General features: G+C 38.5%; 1 protein-coding gene and 1 long non-coding RNA gene across 7 annotated transcripts; one reads left to right on the top strand and one right to left on the bottom strand.

The window, feature by feature from the left end:
• LOC110397794 lies at positions 1,155-12,468 on the bottom strand. Its single transcript, XR_002437988.1, has 3 exons — positions 11,685-12,468; positions 9,858-9,987; positions 1,155-1,247 (listed from the first exon to the last, which is right to left on the bottom strand). It is a non-coding gene; the product is annotated as an uncharacterized LOC110397794 (long non-coding RNA).
• On the top strand, positions 13,082-22,676 carry GNPDA2 (glucosamine-6-phosphate deaminase 2). 6 transcript variants are annotated; one of them, XM_021394627.1, is made up of 7 exons: positions 13,082-13,208; positions 16,404-16,560; positions 16,871-16,972; positions 17,438-17,620; positions 17,962-18,146; positions 18,242-18,416; positions 21,338-22,603. In XM_021394627.1, exons 2-7 carry the CDS (start codon positions 16,437-16,439, stop codon positions 21,394-21,396), a joined length of 828 nt encoding a protein of 275 aa, XP_021250302.1. In that variant the 5' UTR covers positions 13,082-13,208; positions 16,404-16,436; the 3' UTR covers positions 21,397-22,603. The 6 variants fall into 6 exon arrangements, with proteins under 6 accessions (XP_021250302.1, XP_021250303.1, XP_021250301.1 ...); XM_021394628.1 differs by lacking the exon at positions 13,082-13,208 and adding an exon at positions 14,649-15,380 and having other exon boundaries at positions 21,338-22,676; XM_021394626.1 differs by lacking the exon at positions 13,082-13,208 and adding an exon at positions 14,710-15,392 and having other exon boundaries at positions 21,338-22,676.

The raw sequence follows: 22,923 nt of genomic DNA on the forward strand, positions 1-22,923 counted from the left end.
TGAACTAAGACATGGCTACGAGCACAGTTGCAGAGCAGGACAAGAAGGCTAAACAGCATCTATAAGACATTTTTCTTAGCATCTCACTTGTGTTCAGTATTCTCAAGTTAAAAAGAATATGCAGCTTTTCACCTGATCATTTCAGTTTCTTCCCCGAGATTTTCCTAGGTCTTATCTTGCTGTCCTTTCAATCCTAAAATAGATTTTGTGCAATGAGTCCAGACTTTCAAAGCTGTTTTCTTCATCCCCAGTCTCATCTGCTTCTGTTCTCTTCCCTGTTTTTCCTCAGATCACCTTCCATTTTCTGTATTATTCCATTCTTTGGTTTTGCTCACTCCCTCATGATTTGTCTTTTAAATAATTAATACTTTAGTACATGTAGAACTTTGTAACATATTTTCCATTCTTGAACCATTCCAGGAACTTCACTAGTAAAATGGTAGGATAAATGCATGTTGAACTAGAAGTTGATTTAGTGCAATGCTTTCTGTTCCTATTGTAAGGTCACAATTAAATTTCATTAGAGACTAAGAATGAAGCTGCTGGCATCCTGTTGTTGTTCTGTCCTTATTTAACCTTTTCAGAAGGAAAAGTCACATTTAAAAATCCTGAGAAGAGTAAATTACTGGGCGCTAGAGATATTCACCTACCAGGACTCCAGACAGCTCAAGCCCCTCAGCTATACTAGTTTACCCTGGGTTACACTGGTAAGTGCATTAGCGATGTACCATGCAGTGAGGATCTTTTCAGACACAAATTTGTTGATGTCAGCAACTGACTGGTGCGCAGTCAAATTGGATTCCAAGATGGAGCACTGAATCAATAGCAGCATCATACTGGATCAATCCTAAAATCATCCCAGAAGAAATCCCTGTGTAATACATCAGTGCAACCCCATAGCAAGAGTTGATTACACACCCATGCTGAATCTTCCCCTGACACCAGGAGCTTTGGATTTGCTTTGCTTCTTTTAAGGGTGCACAGATTTAAGTCAGGCTTGAAGCTTCTACTATATTTTTGTGCTCTTCTGCTCATTTAAAACATAGGAATAACACTAAACCACGTTCTCTTATTTTCTATACAAGAAATATTTTCCTTTATAATAGGAAAGGAGAAGCTATATGATCTATTTGATCAGTAAAGAAAAACTCTTACCAGTTTTCCCAAAACAGAATACTGAGTCTGAAGGATTACAATCAATCAGACCATTGGTCTCTGTAACAGCACCATCCTGAGCCACTGAAGGTCTGCAAAGTAGATAGAAGAGAAGACAGCAAAACTGACTTTACCTAATTCTCAAGAACAAACTAAAATAAGAGAGTTCTGGCTAGAGAAACACAAGTCAAAAGTTGGATGACTTAACACAGCACAGAGATGACTGTCTTGCATCATCTCTTAGGTAGAAACACATAGTGCGCACCTAGGACTAGCTACTGTGATGTGTTGCACTGCTGGAAGATATGTAAGGTGGATGTAAATTCCTAGGAGCAAAACAGTTCTCATGAACTTTAATATTGGTCATTTCACTCTCTAGTGAGTAGTCACCCACTGTGATTTCCTGTCAACTGTTCAGTCTGCACTCAACTACGTTTTCATGTTGGATTTTAAAAAACTATTTTTAAACAGAAAGAAACATAACATGTAACTGAAGTACATGCAGCAGAAGGAAGATACGTTTCACACCATGTAGTCTGAGTGCATTAATCACTTTCTAGAAAAGTTTATTCTTAACTTCTTAATTTAGAAATTAAGCAAGCTAGATGTAAAGGATTGGAAGACTTATTACAGGATAAAAGTACTACATTTTTTTTTTTTGGTAAATTTAATGGTCTGCTCATTTTGTGTTTTCAACCAGTCCTCTGATTCTCTAGTATCTACAGGTATGCTAAGTTTTCAGTTTTTGATGATGACTGATTTATTTCTACTGATATACTAGGAATAAACAATCTGTTTATTTCTGAACAGATTTCAAACATTTCAGTGCATTTCCTGATAGCAAAGAATTAAAATAAATAGCAAAGTCTTCCACCAGGAACCTCAGTTGTCTTTGCTCCACAGCAACACAGCTGATAAAGAGGCACTCTTTCATACACCCTTGTAGAAATGAAATATTTCTCCCATCTTTCCAGTACTCCATCATGACCATCTTCACTGCTGGTGAACTGGAAAGACCTAAAAATAGGTTCTGCTTCCTTCCTGACTGTGCAGATGAGTTATTTGTTCTTATGCAAGCATCACTCATTACTTTTTCCCTAGCTTTGTGGCTATATTGAATATTCCCTTCTATTCTATGCTTTCACTGATATTAAAGAAATAGAAATGCTTCAAAGGATTAAACTTACAGATACTTGTAGTGATGCTTGGATTTGCAAAGGATTGAAAAACAACTGTGCCATCTACTTGGCACTCCTGGAAAAAATCTTTATAGCAGGAAGGAATGCTAGGAATCCTTTTCCTTCCTTTCCTCATTCTTGTGAGGTTTTTTTTTTGGCTGACATGTCTAACTTTTCAGCAGTTTGAAAGGAAGAAAAAACATGTTTGTTCAACAAAAGGTCTAGAGCAGTATTTCTCTCTTATCCTTTAAGGGATCTACAACTTTCTGTTCTTTAACTATTAAACTAAAAGCAATGTTGCAACAATCAGAAGTTCTTTAAAAAAGGGAAATAAATGGATCGGAGTAATTAGAAGAAAATAATTTCATTGCTGAGGCAGAAGTCACCTCCCTGTGGGACATCCCTTTCACTTATCTTTTCACTTCATGTAGAACTCCTTTTTAGACATTAAAGTAACTCTAAATTGAAATCTCATATGTCCTACTTTCCTCTCCTGTAATTTTGGAGTAATTTCTGCCTCTATCCTATCCTGCCTTTGCTAGTTGGGTCACGGAGCTGGTCAGAAAACTACTCCAAATGGTTAATGAACAGTGGAGGTATAGCATGTACTTAATATTCTCAACACACAGCTAGCCAGAGAAATAGGAAAAGAAAGCAGTTTTTCTTCTCTTATTCAGAAGCAAGGAAAAAAACTTGTATCATTGAGACTGAAAGACTGAAATCTGTTTCGTCTAGAGAAGGGAGAACAGAGATAAAACATCACAGTGGTCTTCAAAAACAAGAAAGGATTCTGCCAAGACAAAAAGAATCCTTGATGCCAGGACCTCTGTGTAATGAGCAAAAGCAAGCATATCAAATTACACAAAGTGGAAATTTGGGTTAGACATCAGACCAGACTTTTCCATAGCAAGGATAATTGAGCACTGAAGGAGACTATGAAACATCCATCAGAAAAGGCTTTAAACAGAGGACTAGACAATAATCAACCTAGACTGGTATGGCTACATATGATGGAGAATGATAGACTAAATGGTCTCTTACAGTCCCTTCCACTTTTCAGTGACTTTGTAATTCCACATACCCACATGGATTATTTCCTGGAAGTAAAGCCAAAAACCCCAGAATAATTTAATCTGTATTCTACAAAGAAAAATAGCACATGCTGCATTTGTTTCCTCCTCAAAGGCACAAGTGGGAAACCCTGATGTGTTTTGTACATGGAAGTAAATATTGTAGAATTACAAGTATCTTTCCTCCTGTCACTCATCTACTTTTTTTTTTAAACGTGAAAATGTATCATTACATTTTCCAGAACATCTTTTATCTCCATGTGGTCCAGATCTGTCCTTGGTATGGAACATGAGGTAAGCAATGGAGACAGCAGACTGATCAAGAACATAGCTGTTTTATTAATGACTATATGAATATTTATCATTTATTACACATTTGTTCTTATTACTGTATAGTTTCAATGACATCAGAAGATAAAGGACAGCACATTTCTATGACAAAATAAGAAAAGCAATCATTTTCTTGAAACATAAAAGAACTTGATTCCATGTTTTGGTTGCTGCTGTAGTATGATAAGGATCCCTTTAGACAAGTTATGTAAGTTAGCACTAGCAGCAGAAAACAGTGGGCTAAAAAAGCACTCTCAAAGAGAGATCTATAGCTTCCATATATTGAGATCGCAGAAGGAGTTCACATTGAAATAAATAGGCAGGAAAGCATTTAGAGATGACACAAACAACTAGGTTAACAAGAGCAAGCCAGAAAGTCTCTGCTACTATAGGCGCAGCTCTTGAGAACTGCAGAGCAGAGCTCTAATACCTTGTTCTTTTTTTTTTTCCTCTGGCTGAAGTTGTTTGCAAGCCAAGAAAACAGCATTCAGAAGCTAAGTCTCCTACATGTCCTTTTTTCTGAGCACATATCTGTTCATGCTCTTGCATCACTGATGGACACTTGACCAGCATTCATATATACAGAAAGAGCTTAAATGACCACTTTTGAGACTCAGCACAGAGTGTACTTTATCTGTGATAAAGGTGGTATTATTTTGCCCAACTGTAGACAGCTGGATATCACTGAGAGACAATCTCAGAACATGTGTGTTACTGAGTGGCAGATATATTCAGGTACAGTTGCGCAAATTCTGGTTAAATCCCTGAATTGCCTCATGCAGACTATTTATGTCTACACAAGTTTGCCATGGGGAAAACCTGTATGTGGTTTCACAGAGGTTCTCATGTTCTGTTTTTTTTTCTTTTCTGTAACTGTGAAAACAAAAATCAAAACCCCAAAGTTTTTTATTAATACTACTTTTTTTTAACTTCAGAAATACTCTCCTAGAGCAATATGAGCACCTCTCTTTCAGCCAGTGTGTGTGCCATAGTAATATCTTGGTGACATAGCATTTATTGAAAATTACAGCCTGACAGATGAGAGGACAAACCCTTTCAACCTAGTTCTTAACAGCATCATGAGTTCACCATCTGATGCTAGACAATGTTCAACTCATGTACACAAAACCACATGCTCTATGCAGCTTTCAGACTCCTCAAGATATGGTAAGGTTTCAGCTAATGCAAAAGAAGTATCATGCACCCAATGGTTAGTAAAGCATCTCCAGTAAGATAGAAATATACTGTGTAATATATATCATAAGAGCTAGATAGAAAGGAAGCCTAAGGGTACAGGAAAGAAAATGTTATATTTCAAGGGGAAGCATCAAAAAACTCTCACTGTACAACTGACAGGAAACAGCATCTTATTAGTATATGAGACTACAAGAGATAAAAAGGGTTTTCAAGGAAGTGCCATCTTTACTTTCTATTTTCGTATTTTCTATTTCAATTTAAACTACTTTCCTGCAGAATTGACCAACATCTTCTCAACTGGCTTCCACTTTGTCAGGAATGCTTCCCATCTATAGATAAGTTCGCAAGCCAGCAAATTATGTTTTTCATTAGAGCAAAGAACAACTCTTTCGTATAAAGCCAAAAGGCCATCCAGCCCAGCATTTTGTCTTCGAAGAATCACAGAATGACCTGGGTTGAAAAGGACCTCAAAGATCATCCAGTTTCAGCCCCAGTGCTGTGTGCAGGGCTGCCAACCACTAGACCAGGCTGCCCAGAGCCACATCCATCCTAGCCTCGAATGCCTCCAGGGATGCAGCATCCACAACCTCTTGGGACAACCTGTTCCAGGGCATCGTCACCCTCTGTGTGAGAAACTTCCTCCTAATATCTAACCTAAATCTCCCTAAGTTTAAAACCATTCTCTCTTGTCCTATCACTATCAATCCACATAAACAGTTGTTCCCCCTCCTGTTTATACCCTCCCTTCAAGTATTTGAAGGCCACAACAAGATCTCCCTGGAGCCTTCTCTTCTCCAAGAGAAACAAGCCTGGTTCCCTCAACCTTTCCTCATAGGAGAGGTGCTCCAGCCCTCTGATCATCTTAGTTGCACTCCTCTGCACTCATTCCAAGAGCTCCACATCCTTCTTGTACTGGGGGCCCCAGGGCTGGACACAGTACTCCAGATGGAGCCTCACAAGAGCCAAGTAGAGGGGGACCGCCACCTCCCTCTCCCTGCTGGCCACTCCTCTTTTAACGCAGCCCAGAACATAGTTGGCCCTCCGGGCTGCCAGCGCACACTGCTGGCTCATGTCCAGCTTCTCATCCACCAGGACCCCCAAGTCCTTCTCCACAGGGCTGCTCTCAAGGATTTCTTCCCCCAGGTTGTATAAATGCCTGGGATTGCCCTGGCCCGAGTGCAGCACCCTGCACTTGGCCTTGTTGAACCTCATTAGGTTCTCATGGGCCCACTTGTCCAGCCTGTCCAGGTCCCTCTGGATGGCTTCCCTTCCCTCCAATGCATCAACTGCATCACTCAGCTTGGTGTCATCTGCAAACTTGCTGAGGGTACACTCAATTCCATCATCTATTTCATTGATAAAGATGTTGAAGAGATCCCAGTAAGAGTAGCTGCAAATGAGAGAGAGTAAAAAGAATTCTCCTCTTATGCTTCCTATTTCCACAGCAGGCAACACAGTAAGTATTTTGTATTTGCATTACAAAGCCTCATCTGGATCTTTCCTCCATCAGATGGTTCAGTTGCTTTTGGAAGCCTATACATAGACTGTAAGACAGAGCAGAGCACAGCTTTTAAGCCCTTGTCATCTCAATGAATAGGTCCCTTATGGCAAATGTCCCTCATTTAGCTTCATCTCCCCTTTCCTGAGAGCCCCAGGGCTGGGTCTTAAAGTTCACCAGACCTTCCCTGCTACTTCTAAACCTGCATGTGTAATAAGTTTCTTACTGTTTTTTGAGCATATACAATTTTGCTAAAACACATTACTGGGCCACAGGATGGCTGAAGAGGACAAAGGGTATAGAGTATGAACAGCTAGAATTTCCAAGCAGATTATGAAGAAAAAAGTGGGAGTGGAGAACAAAATCCTTTGTGAAAGGACTAGTTCCTACGTACAGGAATAGCACAGGGGATATTGACTACTTAAACAGTCCATGAAATGCATCTTAATTTGGGCTACTAGGAAGGCAGCTTTCTGAGGGGAAAAGGAATTTAGCATTGCATGCCATTTATTTTTGAATTGGAAACAGCTGAAAGGATGAAGATAACTGTCCCCTATTCTTAGAACAGTTGACATATCCTCAGAACTACCAGAAAAGGCCTTTATTTAGCAAAAGTGGTTGTCTGTATGCAAAAAAAGTGTGATTCTCTGTACACTCCTACCATAGATCAGTGAATCAGTTAAAAGATTACTCTTTCCATCCGTTTCTATCTTCTAAAGTCACTTGTTTATGGATTCATGCCTTGCCTAAATTGAAATCAGCAGGAACATCTACCCCTAGACATATTCAGGCTGTGTCAGTTGCCAACAGCAATTACAGAAACTCATGGGGAACATTGGCTGCAAGTTACCGAAACAGATGTCAGTTGTAGCAACACAGGCATGAGATTGAATAGCTGAACACAAGGAGCCCTATGTGCCACATGTAAGCTCCAACAGCTGAAGACACAAATCAGACCAGCAACTAAAAATCACACTTTGTAACCATCATTCACATTCAGAACTCTCCCTAAATTTATTTGCATTGTGGAATCACATATATACCTCAGTATGAAAATGATTCTTTATTTGCTCTGCTGGAAACCTTACCAGAGGTAGATAAAACAGAGAGGTGGAGATGTGACAATAAGCAAATAGAGATACAGGCTCACTCCCACTGCAGGAGAGCAGTCATTTTCGTAGTAAAGTTAATAATATTTTGAGATCAGTCATATAAGCAGATTTCTACTTTTTTGGATCTATTGAATTTAAAGCACATGGCAAGAAACATTTCTACAAGTTTTGTGTTTTCATCACTCACAAGTACACACCCTTTTAAATTCACATATTGGAAAATAGGAAAACATTTTGAAAAACTCTGAATATGCTAATCCAAATAATCCAAGAAGATAGGACAACCTTATTTAAAGATCTGGTCGGAGTCTACACCATTTTACTTCTCTTCACAGTTCGACTGTCACAAGCCCCATCTCCAGCCCCTCTAAGGTTAAAAAAACTGTGTGGTGAGAGCAGGATCAACATGGCAGAGTGTTTAAGCATAGTTTTGTATGCAGTAAGAGTTAAGCTTTGTACCTACAATTCTTCAGATACTTTACACGTCTGCAGGTCATCCAAACTCTCCTGGAGTATGTCCTCTACTCCTCTGATACATTCTCAAAAACATCCTAAAGGAGTGCTAGAGCAACTTGAAGATAGTTCTCTAGGTATTATCAAACTGCCAAACACAGGCAAACTTGTAATTTCTGAAGAGTGTCCAGCACAAAGCACAAGTTTTCCACTAACAAGAAAAACATTCATCTCTGATGAAGCACAACAAACAAAATGAGGCACTGTCATAAACATTGTCTAGCATGATGAAAACAACCTGATTTTAAGGAGGCCAAAATGACAATAAGCAGCAGTATAGCAGCTCCAGAAAATTGAGACTTATTTTATGTGGAATTTGACAAATTATTTACTGAAAACTGTCTTTAACAGTTATCTATGTAGTTCAAACTAACATTAGGAAAGGTTCTGTCCTTTCTACCAGAGGACCTCAAGCATAGTAAAACCACAGCAGAGCAACAGTGTGAAAGGAATGTGGAATGAAGAGGAGCATGATCTTCAAGGATAACAACATGATAATGGAGAAGCATACAAATATATTCCATATTGCCTTAACCAAAGACCTGTGACACACCATAGCTCCCTGTTTGCATGAGTTGTTTGGACATGACCAAATCACACCCACAGGCAGATAGATCTTTTTGCCAATTTTCTCTCTAGGTGCTGAGTGCTCAGCAAACAGTAGCATTTGCCTACCTCACTTGCTTCTCCTAGAATATGACTGTGATTTGACTACTGTACCCCTAGAAGATGCAGGAGTGGTGGATTATTTCTGCACACTATCCCTACTGCAGCTGCTCTTGGTATAGCTTCAAGCCTCTGATTTCCTGCTAACAACAATGCTTAAAGTCAAAAGATTGTGTCAAACATAAGTTTATTATCCTTCCCAAACTACATTATCCTTCAGGTGAATTAAGATTTGCATATTTTTTCATGTTGTCTTTTCTGACAATGCTATCCCACCTGTTGAATATTAATAGATGTTGTGGGCTTTGATATATAGAATGCAACCCATTTATATTTTTAGATCTTCAAAAAAGAATACATATTTGGAAAGCCTAGATTTACAAGGACTTTGTTAAGAAATAAAGGATGCAGTACCAGAGAGTCAGGGTCAGTTCTGGCCTCAGGTATTTCCACTCCTCTGCTGCAGATCAGGACTCCTTTAACATGAGAGGTAGGGACAGAATTAACCTATTATTTGACTCATCTAAAGTTGTTCCTTATAATTAAAAAAATATTTCTGGACGGTTTGTCATGCCCAAATATCCTCTTTCACCATGGGCTTGTTCAGCCAAGAAAAGAAAAGGCTGCAGAGAGATCTCACTGCAGCCTTCCAATATTTAAAGGGAGTTTATAAACATGAGGGAAATCAACTTTTTACATGGGTAGATAGTGATAGGACAAGGGGGAATACTATTAAAATATTAAAATAAAGGAAAGGAGATTTAGATTAGATGTCAGGGTAAGTTTTTTACTGAGTGGTGAGGTCATGGAACAGGAAGCCCAGAGAGGATGCCCTGCCTCTGGTGTTTTAGGCCAGGTTGGATAAGGCCCTGGGCAACCTGATCTAGTACTTGATCTAGCAGCTGGCAATCCCACCTGTGGTAGGAGTTTACAACTTGATGATTCTTGAGGTCCCTTCCAATCCAAGTCATTCTATGATTCTATGTTTCATCACACAAGCACTAAAAAACAAGCAGGCTACTGTATGTTTATGACATCCAAATAAATTTCTTCAGCAATTACTTCATATCACATACATAACAATTTATACCTCTAAAAATCCCAACTGATGCAAACCAATTTATGATAGTAATCATACCTTTTAGTGTTATGATCTAATGGATGTTTTGACTGGCTTCAGGCTTGGAATAGGAAAAATAGAATCTACTCCAGACATGTGGCTGGATTTCCAAAGGAGACATCCTGGTCCTCATACCAGAATAAATATCCTGGAAAAAAAGACAGGTATGCATTTAAAAATAAAATAGATTTCACAGTCAGGGCTCACCTGTAGACTGCTGTTTTGTCCCTAGAACTGTAAGAAGTAGGCATGTACACAACCACAAATGCACGTAAATGTACAGTCAGCAGAGAACAGCTCAGTGCCAGGGGACAAAAAGTCCCTAGTATCCATGGGGATTAAAGAAGAGCTCTCCTGAGAGAAGAATTTGTTTAAGCTTCCTCTGTTTTCTCAGTTGATTTTTAACATCCTCAGGTGGGACAAAAGCCCTTACCTTCCATTTCACAAAGATATTGACCTAGGTAGTTTAGAAAGTGCAGGAAAATCTTTTTCTAATGTCTGCTTGACAATGGGTTGTACATCTATGTGTTAAGTGGATTCAGAAAACTTCTGGTTAGAATGGTGTTGTAATAAATATGAAGTTAATTCAGATAATCATACATCAATAGTTTTCTGCAAACTAGGTGCAAACATACATCTAAAATACCACTCAAGACTGGCCTGACTGAATGATCGATGCCACAAAGGATACCATTAGAATTTCAAAAAATAAGATTCTAAATACTGTTAAGAAAATAACTGGAAAAATTATATTTGGATTCCATTTTTCCTCTAGATAATATCTTGCTTTATAATTATTTAGGTTTTAGTATGTTGTTCTATAAATACAGTGTTTGTTTTTTGTTTGTTTTCGAAAGGAGCAGATGGCTGGTGATTACTGTTCCACACCACCTGCTTAAGCAAAGAAACAAGGGAAGATTTAAAAACTTTTAAGAATGCTAGGTGTTATCATTGTGTATTTCAGGAACTATTGATTTCCGAACCGAATACAGAATCGAATAATGTCCCAAAAAAAAGGAAAAAACTGAAAAAATCCCAGTAGCTTATGAGGAAGCAGAGCAGCCCCGGCCACTCCGTGTGACCATAGCGCCCCCTGCCGGGCGTGCTTCGCGCCGCTCGCCCTGCCGCAGGTGGAAAGAGCAGCACCTCCCACACAACTCGAGTCTGCCAGAATTATGACACCTTAAGAAAAAAATCTTAAGCACACACACAAACACAAGAAAACCACAATAAAAAGAAATCCAAGGATAATATCTGAAAGGCTTTATTAATAAACACCAGAGATAAATCCAAGCTATATTTCTTTAAGCTGCTCTAAAATTTTGGTTAAAGAAAGTTAATAAGAACAGGAGACAAGGATAAACACATGTAAAAGAAATGAAGTGTAACATTCTTGCCTGTACAAGCACCTCAAAGAGGCTGAAGCACACTACTCAAAGACACTAAAGCATTTTTTTCTAGCTCTCTCTTATCATTTACAGAAAACACACATAAGATTTCAAATCATTGTTCGGTTTTGTGCCAGCAGTAACAAACAAGAATGTTTTCATTAGCACTAGGGACTCACAATGTTTCTTGGTACTTATAAATGGTATTTGTGCAGAAATGTTCTTAAGTACAGAGGTGACTCACACACGATTGCCTATGCATACCAGCTAGTAAAAAAGTTTTCAAGTTACAAAAACAGCATATGCCCATTTCATGGGTGCACAACTAGAAGAGGATGTAGGATTAAATAGATTCTTGTAACATGATGGAAAGCACAGCAGCAATATTCTAGGCCGCAACAAGTAAGGATTTGCCCAAATACAACAGCCATACAAACAAAGGAAAAAAGCTGCTTACCTTCAGAAGGCCTCAGGTACACAGGCACCTCCAGAAAAAGACTTTTGCCTCCACTGCCAGCTCTTAAATGAGGTCTGGGAAGGGGTGGATCCTGGCTCCACCCCTTCCAGTCACTCAGGAGCATTGCATGCACCTGAGATCCCCTGGGTTGGCCCTGCCTTCCCACCAGGTGCTCAATCACTGGTTCAGGTCATGACTTAGCATTTCTGCTACAATCCTGCAGATTTTTGTGCCCAGCCTTCTGCATATCTCTATAGGAACACTTACTACTTCTGCTGCTTTCTCATTGGCCTTGAGCAGCACAGTGGTATTATGCCTACACCCCGCAAGAAAGTGATTTTCCCCTCATGTATGCAGTTAAAATGAAAAGTCTATTCATGTAAGAACCTGAAATTACTGATGCTAACAAAATATTGGTACGCTGCCACCTGGACTGCAATTCATCTGACTGCGTATTAATATATTTACTCCATATAAACACCCATACTCAGGCTGTTTACATTTTTCTGAAGACATCTGAGGTCAGTAGGAACTCAACCACACAGGACAGATGCCTTATTCTCACCCTATCACTCAGCAGATCGCATTTTCAGGAGCTGGATGTGATGATCCTTATGGGTTCCTTCCAACTCAAGATATTCTATGATTCTAGAGGTGCAGGCCTGCAGACAGCAGGAATCAGACCACCCATTCTTTAGTCAGGCTGCACAATAGGGTAGACATGAGACAGCATGCTGAGCAAACACCCATACTAAAATCCCTTGTCATTCACTCTTGCTCCTTCTTAACTGTCACTATACATACTCTTGCAGAAAGACCTCTAAAACTATCATTGTTCTTGATGTATAAAACTTACATGCAGCACAAAATCAAACAGAAATTCCCTGTTTAGAGAAAAAGAAAGCCAAAAATGTGATAGCACTTGAAGTAGGGGCACAACTTTAAACTTAAGCCTGCAGAGGACTTTGTACTTAGCACCTCTTATTTCTACCTTTAGAAACAGATTCAATTCACAGAAGACACCAGGAAAGTCAGGTGGACAATGTACTGTATTCATTTCAGCCCAGCCATATTCCTGGAAGGGCTGAAAAGGCTCAATAATTCAAACCACAAAAGGAGTGGATTAGGAGAGAAGAGGGAGATGAGAAATGACAGAGATGGGAGAACACCTAAACTTTCTACTCTGAAGGGAATAAGCTTGAACTACAGCTGAGAGCACTGACAGGAATTTCACTCAGTAACATGCTTGTGTTCATCAGGAATATCCCACATACAGGGCAACTGTTAGGTCATGGCTTGAACTGGTGAGCGAGCACCTTGTGAAGGGGTGTGGCTGGCCTAGGGAGCACAGGCAAATTGTTTGCACCTGCACTCCCCACAGGACTAGAGGGGGTGGACCAGGGTGGAGCCACCTGTGCTCATAAGGGCCAGCTAATGTTGAGAGAGTATCTTTTGGGCCTGGTTTCTTTTGGTTTCTTTCTGAAAAGGAGTGCTGTATAGCAAGAGATCTCCTTCACCAGTTAGGTAAGTTTGACTCTTCTTTCTATGTGTGACTGTAGGCCTGCCTGCAAATACTTTGCCTAGTAACACTAGGAGTCTATCAGAAGTAATTTTGCTTCTTTGTGAGCAGAATGCTCGTGGTACAGGTGTATGGCCAGCCATAGGATCATGCACTTTTGCTTCTGAGGTAGCTGATACAACCAACAGTAACAGGGGAAAGAACTCCTCTGGAGGGAATGCTGCAGGCAACGCTATATGGTGGTTAAGGCTAAGATGCTCATGGAGAAATAACCACTTCACAAACACAAGAAAACGATTATCAGCTCCTTTTATGTGGTGGAATGAAGCAAACTCCAGCCCTAAACCCTTATTGTGAAAAAGGGAAAGAACTGAAGACTTCTCCAGCTAAATGAGGTACAAAGGTGATGGTATGATGCTTATTCCATGGACCTCTTCATTAACATTTATAATGCTTAATCTGTAGAGATCAACCCATCTGTTTAGAGCCAGTTGGTACTGGGTATTTGTTAGTTTTAGTGCTGATCATACCAAAATCTAAGTTAAAAACAACAGCATGTTGCAAGCTAGGATAGAAACTGAGAGTAAAAGCGTAGGGTGCTCACTGGGATAAGTGCTGGCTGGTGTATTTGTAGTATTGTGGAATTTGATATTTCTTATCTTACTGGAAAGTGGCTCCAATTGGATTGCTGCACAAAGCCCAAAACAAAAGACATCACATGTCACGTATTCCCCAGCAAAAAGAAATATGTTGAGATCTAACAAAAGAAACTTAAAGGAAAGCTGGGACAACTACACAGATGCTTTGCAAGCAGTAAGCAATGTTTCCAAGTGGATTCAGCCTCCACATAAGTACACCTGGAAAACAAGTGAACTTATCAGAAATATGGTATACAAACTCATCTGCAGTGTGGGCTACGAGAAATTAACTTATGCTTCTCTTTTTGAATATCATGTTAATTAACACTGAGATTACATTCCAGAGAATAGGGTTCACCAGTGGAAGGAAAGAATCACCCCTGGTCATTATAGGGTGGGATTTCAGGCCTATAGATACCCAGGTGTGTAGTAATACCAAAGAAATGCACTAATCTGCCATACACAGAAGTAGTTTACCTTAGGGTACATGTAGTTAAGGAAGAACAAATCTATGGGCAAAATTTAGGTTGTAACAGAGGATATGAAAATTGGACTCTGTAGTTACATTCTCTGAAACTTTCCTGGCAACACTGACAGAGGCTCAGGGCATGACTTGAGAAATTATTAGATTTAAGGAGGGTGGTGAGGCCCTGGAACAGGTTGCCTAGTGTTGTGGCTGATGCCCTGTCCCTGGAGACTTTCAAGGTGAGGCTGGATAAGGCTCTAAGCAACCTGATCTGGCTGTGGTGTCCCTGTTCATTGCAGGGGAGTTGGACTAGATGGCCTTCAGAGGTCCCTTCCAACTCTAAGGATTCCATAATTCTAAATGGTGCAAGAGAAAACACCACTCTTCAGGACCTAGCAAGCTTCTGAGATAAACACTATAGGAAGAATAGGCGTGAGAAATCAGATCAGTAACAAGTAATGATATTTTAAAGTTCTAAATTCAAGTAAAACACAGATTTTTAAGTAAAGGATAGATTTCCACTATCCATTTGTCTAGATTAGTGGAGAATAGAAAGTCTCCACTGAGACTTATTTTTGTTACAAGGTTGTAAAGACACTTCTTAAGCCTTGGGCAAATTTTTTCTCATTCTTTCTATGTTACCATGCAAGTAGTTCTAGTGAGATTACCAGAAAATGTGCTGTTACCATACTCCTGAATCTTGATTTAAAGGTTCTCCCCACTTCTATCAGCTCCCCTCACTTTAATCGTGATGGTTACGGGGGCTATAACGAAAGCCCTCATCCCAAGGTCCTACTATAGCCTATGAGGAAACACTGACCCTGTCACGACAGCCCGCGCCGAGCGGGGCCCGAGCCCCGCACCGATCGGGAGTCCATTGAGGTCTCCCTGCTGCGCCCTCCAGAGGCCGCCGCCCCCGCGCATGCGCTGAGCCGCCCGCAGCACGGCGACGTCCGCTCCTCGCCAGGTGCTTCCGGATCGTGTCTGTGAGGCGCTGCTGCGAGCGTTCGGCGGCTCCTTTCCGCTCGGCGGTGCTGAGGGGTCTGCTGGGGGCGAGCGGCTCCGCCGCAGAGGCGCGTTCGGCGGTGAGGTGGGCCCGGGGCGGGACGGTGTCCGTAGGCCCCACGGGAGGGGGAGGCCGCGGGGCCCGTGCCGGCTCTGCGGGCGGGGGCGGTCCGCCGTAGGCTGCTTCCCCTCCAAGTGCGCCCACCCCGGCCTGGGGACGTTCCTCTCTCCCGTAGCATCGCGGTGTCTTCTGGGTACGCACGGGGATGTAGTGCAGTCTGGCTTAACTGCCTCGCTTGCCGGCAGCTCGTTAGCTTTCTCTGCCAAGCAGGAGCTCATGGAAAACTGTTTTATTTGAATGCAGGAGGCTGTCACGTGCTGTGTCTGCCAAGCGTATGTGGTTTAGGTATTCTGTTAGCGTAGCTGTACTCAAAACCTGTAAAGAATGAATTACACCAATTTCTGTTTAATGTTACATTGCAAAGAAAAATATGAACTCACTTATGTATTTCTGTGAATTGTTAAGTCTCCAACACATTTTTCTTTTTCTTGGGTTAACAGGCTTATTGAAGTGTTCTTATGGTTAGAATAGGAGCAAAAGGAGCTTTAATTGTTAATTTCCAATTTTCTTTCTGAATATAGGAGCATGGGGTTATTCTGGGTCTTGGTTTTGAAGTTTTTGACACTCAGCTGGCTGCAGGAAACGAGATCCAACTTTAGCGTGTGTTTGCTTTGTCTTTCAAGCAGAATATACTTCTTGTTTCTAACAATTACTAATTGAAAGACTGATGTTCAAAGTGACTTCCATTTTGAGCTTTATGGGTCTTAATAATTAAATTGAAATGAGAGTTTTAGTAAGTATTTTGACGGGAATGCATCACTTGGATTCTGTGACTTGTTTTTTGATTGACAGTCCAGTTTGAACTAGGACTGCAAGACTGCAGTATCTTTATGCAACTAAAATAATTTTCTTATTTAGTACTATGCTTTGTCAGTATAAAAGGTGAATTTTACTGCTTTGAGTTTTACAGCTACTGATGTGATGCTTACTTAAAAAAAAAAATAATAATAATAATAATAACTTTCTCCAGGTTTATTTTATCATACAATTCCTTGCTGCCATAATGAGGCTTGTCATTCTTGAAGACTATGATCAGGCTAGTGAATGGGCAGCCAAATACATCTGCAATCGTATTATCCAGTTCAAGCCCGCTCAAGGGAGATACTTCACGCTTGGCCTACCGACAGGCAAGTTTTATTCAAAGCCTAATAACTGACTAAACCTAGAACTGTGTTTACATCATTGCTAACAAATGCCATATTTAAAATACTGCATTTGTTGAATATACTTCTGGTAATGCTTGAATGTGTTTCTCTTGAGGCATGGAGCTCTTTCTGTTTAAAGAGCTTTGAAAAGATTTGAGAAACTGAGAAACAGTAAATGAGAAATAAATTTCTTTTATGTTGAAAAGCATTCAGTAAAATCTGCATATAAAGAGATTTAAATACACTGAAAATGTGTGGATATAGAGTATAGCTGGAAAACTTTGTTTAACAGGGAGTACACCTTTGGGATGCTACAAAAAGCTGATAGAATATCACAAGAATGGAGATCTCTCTTTCAAATATGTGAAGACTTTCAACATGGATGAATACGTAGGTAAGCTCTAGTGCTATTTTCTTTTGAGAATACAGCATACTGATATATATATTTTTTTCCACCTACTACCCATTGAACATTTAACAAAGCACAAGGTAAGTGTGATATTTTTGAGCTTGTGTGTTAAAGTAATGTACCTGGAAGTGTTTTAGGCATTTTTCTCTATTTAACCATCAAAATGCAAGCAATTAATTAGTTAAATGAATCCTTGGCTAAATAAAGTGCTTGAAAATTGTCACATAGCATTGTGACTACATTTATTAAAGACCTTGTATACATCATATCACTAAGAGTACATAGTGAATGTAAACAAATTACTTTGTGTATGCCAACAGAAGTCTGTCTTCTCAGTATAATTTTGAATACTGTTTTGTCTGATTTCATACTGCTCAAAGAGTAGTCTTTAGATTTAAAGCTGATTGATTAAATCTTGTAATATGTTAATTTGACTGTAAATGATTTCAGGACTTCCCAGAAATCATCCAGAGAGCTATCATTCATATATGTGGAATAACTTCTTTAAACATATTGACATAGATCCAAATAATGCTCATATCCTTGATGGGAACGCTCCAGACTTACAGGTGGAATGTGATGCATTTGAAAAGAAAATTGAAGAAGCAGGAGGGATTGATCTGTTTGTTGGAGGTATGAGAAAATGCTCTATGGTTAGTTATGATTGAAACAAATATACTGACTTTTTAGTTGTGATTTTTGAACATAGTTAAAACCAGTTTTTTCTATTATAGTCTAAGAAAGTTCTGTGACTAACAAAGAATTGGTACGAATACCAGAACAGAATGCTTGGTGTCCAAGTTTCTAATGATAATGTAGTTTAAGTAAGTTTTGAATGTTTTGTTCCGTTGTTGAAAATGGGAGAACCAAAACAAAAGAATGAATCCTAAAACTTTTTTTATTCTTTCACAATGTCTGAGGATATTTGCTGACTCGCAGGTCTGGAATGATTTGCTTTCTTTAACTTTGAAAAGGCATTGGTCCAGATGGCCACATTGCATTCAATGAACCCGGATCGAGTTTGTCTTCAAGAACAAGATTAAAGACTTTAGCAATGGACACCATTTTGGCAAATGCTAAATACTTTGATGGAGACTTATCTAAAGTACCAACTATGGCGCTAACAGTTGGTGTGGGTACAGTGATGGATGCTAGAGAAGTAAGAACATCTTTAGTTCTAGTTGCATGTATCTGTTTTCAAGACTAGTTTGTGTTGATATGGGGATTGAAGGTAAAAGGACTTCTGTTTTGCAGGTGATGATCCTTATAACAGGTGCACATAAAGCTTTTGCATTGTACAAAGCTATTGAAGAAGGTGTCAATCATATGTGGACAGTTTCTGCTTTCCAGCAGCACCCTCGTACTATCTTTGTGTGTGATGAAGATGCTACTTTAGAACTAAGAGTTAAAACTGTGAAGTACTTTAAAGGTGAGCACTGAATCAGAAGTTACCCGTATTTAAAAATAACAAAATTATATGAAGTTGGGGCCTTCTGGCACACTACACAGCTAACATAAAATACTAAATGTTGAATACATTACATTATAACTTCTACACTGTGAGTGGGAAAGTGCTGGGAGATGTAACTTGTGTTTCTTACATATGAAAGTACAGTGTCATTTCATAAATATTTGACAAATCTCCTTTGAATAAAATACTTCCTTTACTTCCCATTTGAAGCAACAGAATATAAACTTCATTTGTATATAAAACACCAACAATATGGTGTTCCAGAATGAGTTTCAAGTATACTGGAAGGTTTCAATTATATCAAATTTTCTTTTAATCCTGATATATTTCATGCTGACTTTGCTATGATGTCTTTCCAGTTAAGTAACTTGTAATATACTGTCCAGTAAGCTTCAACTATGTTGAAGATGCCGACTTTGAAATCAGCTGAGGTCACTTTTCATACAGTGCAATTTACATGGCAATATATGTAGGCTTTAATGCATTGCGCAACTATGCTTTTCATATTTGTAGTAGGTATATTGAGGCAAGCTTCAAGTTTGGATTTCCTATAGTAACTCAGTGTTCCCAGACCTAATTATATTTAACTAAGACTGTAGAAGCTGAGCAAAATAGCTTTCTCCCAGCTGTATTAGCACAGCAAGTGTGGTTGTATATATTAGCCACCTTTCTTACTGGTGTGGATTTTTGTGGTAGTTGAGGCACCTGGCAGCAAGGCTGTCATCAGTGATATAATGCTCTAAAAAAAATCTCATAAGTGTCTGTAGATGATAGTAAAATCTGGTGTTAATGTGACTTTATACTGATATCATTTATAATTAACTCTAATTTTGGATTTTTCAGTATGTTCTTTGATACATATTAGGGAGAGGGGGCAGTCTTCACATGTGTCACACTGCTAGGTAGTACTCAGTGTTTTTTCAAAGATAAACCTCTTAAACTGCTTGAGTTTAAGACATTAAACGTTATCCTGTATCCAAATAAACAAAAGCTTTGCTTGGGAAATACATGAACTACTATAATAGAATTATTATGTATGAATGACACTGATACTGAACATTGCTTCACAGAAAACTAAGGGCTACGGTGTATGAATATGTACTATTGACACATATTTAATTACCCTGTAATACATACAAAGCAATAGAATTCTCACATTGTTTTTCCTGGCTTAATTTTCCCTATTCATGAGTCAGTGGAGTTTGAGGAGTTTTCTTTCTTTTTTTTTATTTTTTTTTTATTTTTTTTTAAATGGAGAAATCAGTATTTAGTAAACCCTGGAATTATTTCTGAATCTTGATCTCCAGGTTGGATGGCTTCCTTCTTAGGAAGCTAGACAGTTCTTGATGACTGCTGATTCTGGTAGACAGTTAATACAATTTTTTACCATTTAAAAAAAAAAATCTCAGGGTACCCCAGGGAACTTGAAGCAGTTTTGAGAACAAATTGCCACTGTATCTGAAAGCTAGAATAACTTGTGTACCCCCCCCTTTTTTTTAATTTTCTGAAACAGTTAAAGACTGAAGTGATCCTCTAAGTGTTCTTTTTGCAAAACAGAAGGAAGGTTACCTTTCCCTTTGTTTTCTTTATCACAGCAGGAAGCAGTCATGTTGATTTCATAAGTTTGTTTTTGTAGTGATTTTTTTAAAATTATTTATTTACAAAGGTCTGCAGCTAAGTCATTATCTCCAGAAATGAAAATGAGCTGGGTTTTTCAGTCTCTTCTAGGTGTATTGGCTTTTTAGTGTATGGCTGTATGGGCCACCTATGCGGGCCATCTATTATAAAACACAAATCTACTTTTCTTTTCTATTAAATAGCTAAACACATCATAATGAAAATAAAAATAGGCATAATGATTGAGACTGTGAGGTCTGTTTGCTGCCGGATATGTGATATAACAAGGGTAATTCATCTTTGCTGCAGATGACTATTAAAATGTGCACTTATTGCCAGATTTCTTTCATGGTTTTAAAGAATCTCTGCTTTTAATATTGCTTATTTCTTAAATCTGTAGTCTTAGAAGCTAATCCTCGGTTTGGTTCTAAACCAGGCTCTTCCAAGACTGAGAATGTTGATCAGATACTGTTACCAGTCTGTAAGGTTAAATAAGGTTAAAAAATGTACCAGTGACTGAATGAAATACATTAGTAACACTTTGTAGGTAACACTTTTACTAAGTTGTAACAAAGTAAACAACATGACTTTTTAATTGATCTTCCCAGCTCTTTGCAAAATTTTCCAGGGGGGTTAAAAACCACAACCTCAGTCACATCTGTGGATGATTTGGATATTTGTGTATGATCAAAAAAAAACCCCAACCTGTTAGATTAGGAAATAGTTCAACTTACTCCAGTTCTGTATCTTCATTAGCAGCCTCTGTGCTGCTTGGTTTTTCTTGTCTGGGTCCAGAAGGACACTTAGTTACAAAGATATCACAGTGCTAGAATATTGTAACTCAAGCTGTAAAATTATTAGTATGTGTAAATCTGACTGTTACAACACTCTGGTATGTGTTGCTGTTAAGCATTTATTAATAAAAAAAGAGAGAGATGTGTATCTCTCAGGTGTTTAATTGATTTGAAAGTATTCCAGATCTTTTTAACTGGCCTGTGGTCATTGTTGTCTCATTTGTTTAGTTTATACTGAAGATGGCAATAATATTTAAGTGATACAGGAAAAAATACATAATTAGTATATATATTGTCCTAATTACTTTTGATTTTAAACTATTTAGAATAACCCTCCTCTCACTTTTCAGTGAACTGTTTGAAATGTATACTTTGAAGTTAGCTCCAAATAAAGTATGGCTAGAAAGACATGTTGGAAAAAGCATCTTAAAAATGATGTAAAGCTGGCATTGTTGCTTTCCCCTCAAGGTTTAATGCATGTGCACAATAAACTCGTGGACCCACTGTACAGTATGAAAGAAAACTGAAAGAAGAATTGAAGAGGAACTGCATGTGGGTCAACAGCAACAGTTTTAGGTAGCAGATGCATTGGCTGCTATGCAATATATTGAAAACTGTTTAAAATGGGAAATCCTAGGTACTGTATTTTTTTTAAAAGGTCCAATATCTGTACATTCACATTCCATCTCTACTTGGTGTTGTGCATTTTGCTTCAATATTTAGAACTCTGGTGTTGGCTGTTACAGTAACTAAATGGAACAGAACAAACTTGTGGGAGACTGCATGTTATATGGGGGTGCAGGGGGGTGGGACAAAGCACTTATTTTAGCACAGCAATGCACTGCATCTGCCTGTTAGAGGAAATGATATTTTATTTCCAGTAATCTGTAATTGAGGCCTCCGTTAGTGCAACTACACTTTGCATTTGTATTTCTAGGCAGAATGGTTTTGGCCTTTGTTAAATACTATGGACTTGTAATAGCTGTACAATTTCTACTATGAAATGTTCTGTTTACATACATAATGCACACTGAGCTTTTGCACTTGATTGCCTTAAATTTATCTTACACAAACCGTTTTGGGGCATCTCAAGTCCTGCTGTACAGTTCAGGCAAATAAAAATACAAAAACAGTGCCTAAAAAATGCACCCGATTCTTGAAAGTGTTATAACTTACTCTGGTTACTTACATTAAATGTCTGCCATAGCACTTTTTCCTCTCATGTATTTCAAATTACTTTAGGATTTTTATACTTCTAGTAATTGAGCTTTATATGTAAAGGAAAAATCTAGATGTTCCTTTTCTGGATGTACCTGTTTAATTGTATTGGATGTTGTCATTAAATGCCTGGAAAGAGGTTAACTTACAGGAACACGAAGTCTACAAATTTAAATGATCTTGTATTAAAGTCTACTGTTAATCACTCTGTAATAATTACCTCTTACTGTATTGCTATAAATATTGAACTGTCACAAGGAATGTTATTTCCTACTCTGAATAAGTAAAATCTAAATCTACCCTTTCCAAATTGTTCTCTTTCTAAGACAGAGGGGAGAGGATAAGTATTTTGTCTTCTTCCTGTAAGAAAGAACTGTGTTTTTTTATTATGACTTTTGTGATCCACTGACAGAGCCTAACTTGAATTTAGTTTTTCATTTAAATGTTAATGACTTGTTCTTGTTTTGCTGCTCTAGATTTGTGCTTTTTTTCTTAAAAAAAAAAAAAAGTGGCTTACAAGATGCTTTCTGAAGAGTAGAATTCTTATTAGTTTATACCAGACTAATTAAACAGACCCTAAACTACAAAATGTATTTGCTGCCTTAAATGATTAAAAAAAATTTGTCAATATAAAAAAGGTTAACTGAAATATTTGTTTGAAGCAAGTATAGTCTTAACACAAGACAACGTAAATACTGAATTATCTGCCCAGACTGCTAGTTGAATTTCTTATTTTGGTAGATAATTTCATCTGAAGTTTGCGCTGAACAGCCTACACTTGTCTTTTCAGAAAAAAAAATCATGAGCAGCAAGTATTACATAACTATATTCTAGCC

This window comes from Numida meleagris, chromosome 4, assembly GCF_002078875.1.
Source record: "Numida meleagris isolate 19003 breed g44 Domestic line chromosome 4, NumMel1.0, whole genome shotgun sequence".
Lineage (NCBI taxonomy): Eukaryota > Metazoa > Chordata > Aves > Galliformes > Numididae > Numida > Numida meleagris.

Excerpts from the sequence above, each read along its gene's own strand:
- GNPDA2 (XM_021394627.1), top strand. The coding sequence starts at position 16,437 with ATGAGGCTTGTCATTCTTGAAGACTATGATCAGGCTAGTGAATGGGCA. Across the intron at positions 16,561-16,870 it reads CACGCTTGGCCTACCGACAG|GGAGTACACCTTTGGGATGC; the intron begins GCAAGTTTTATT and ends TTTGTTTAACAG. Across the intron at positions 18,147-18,241 it reads CAGTGATGGATGCTAGAGAA|GTGATGATCCTTATAACAGG; the intron begins GTAAGAACATCT and ends TCTGTTTTGCAG.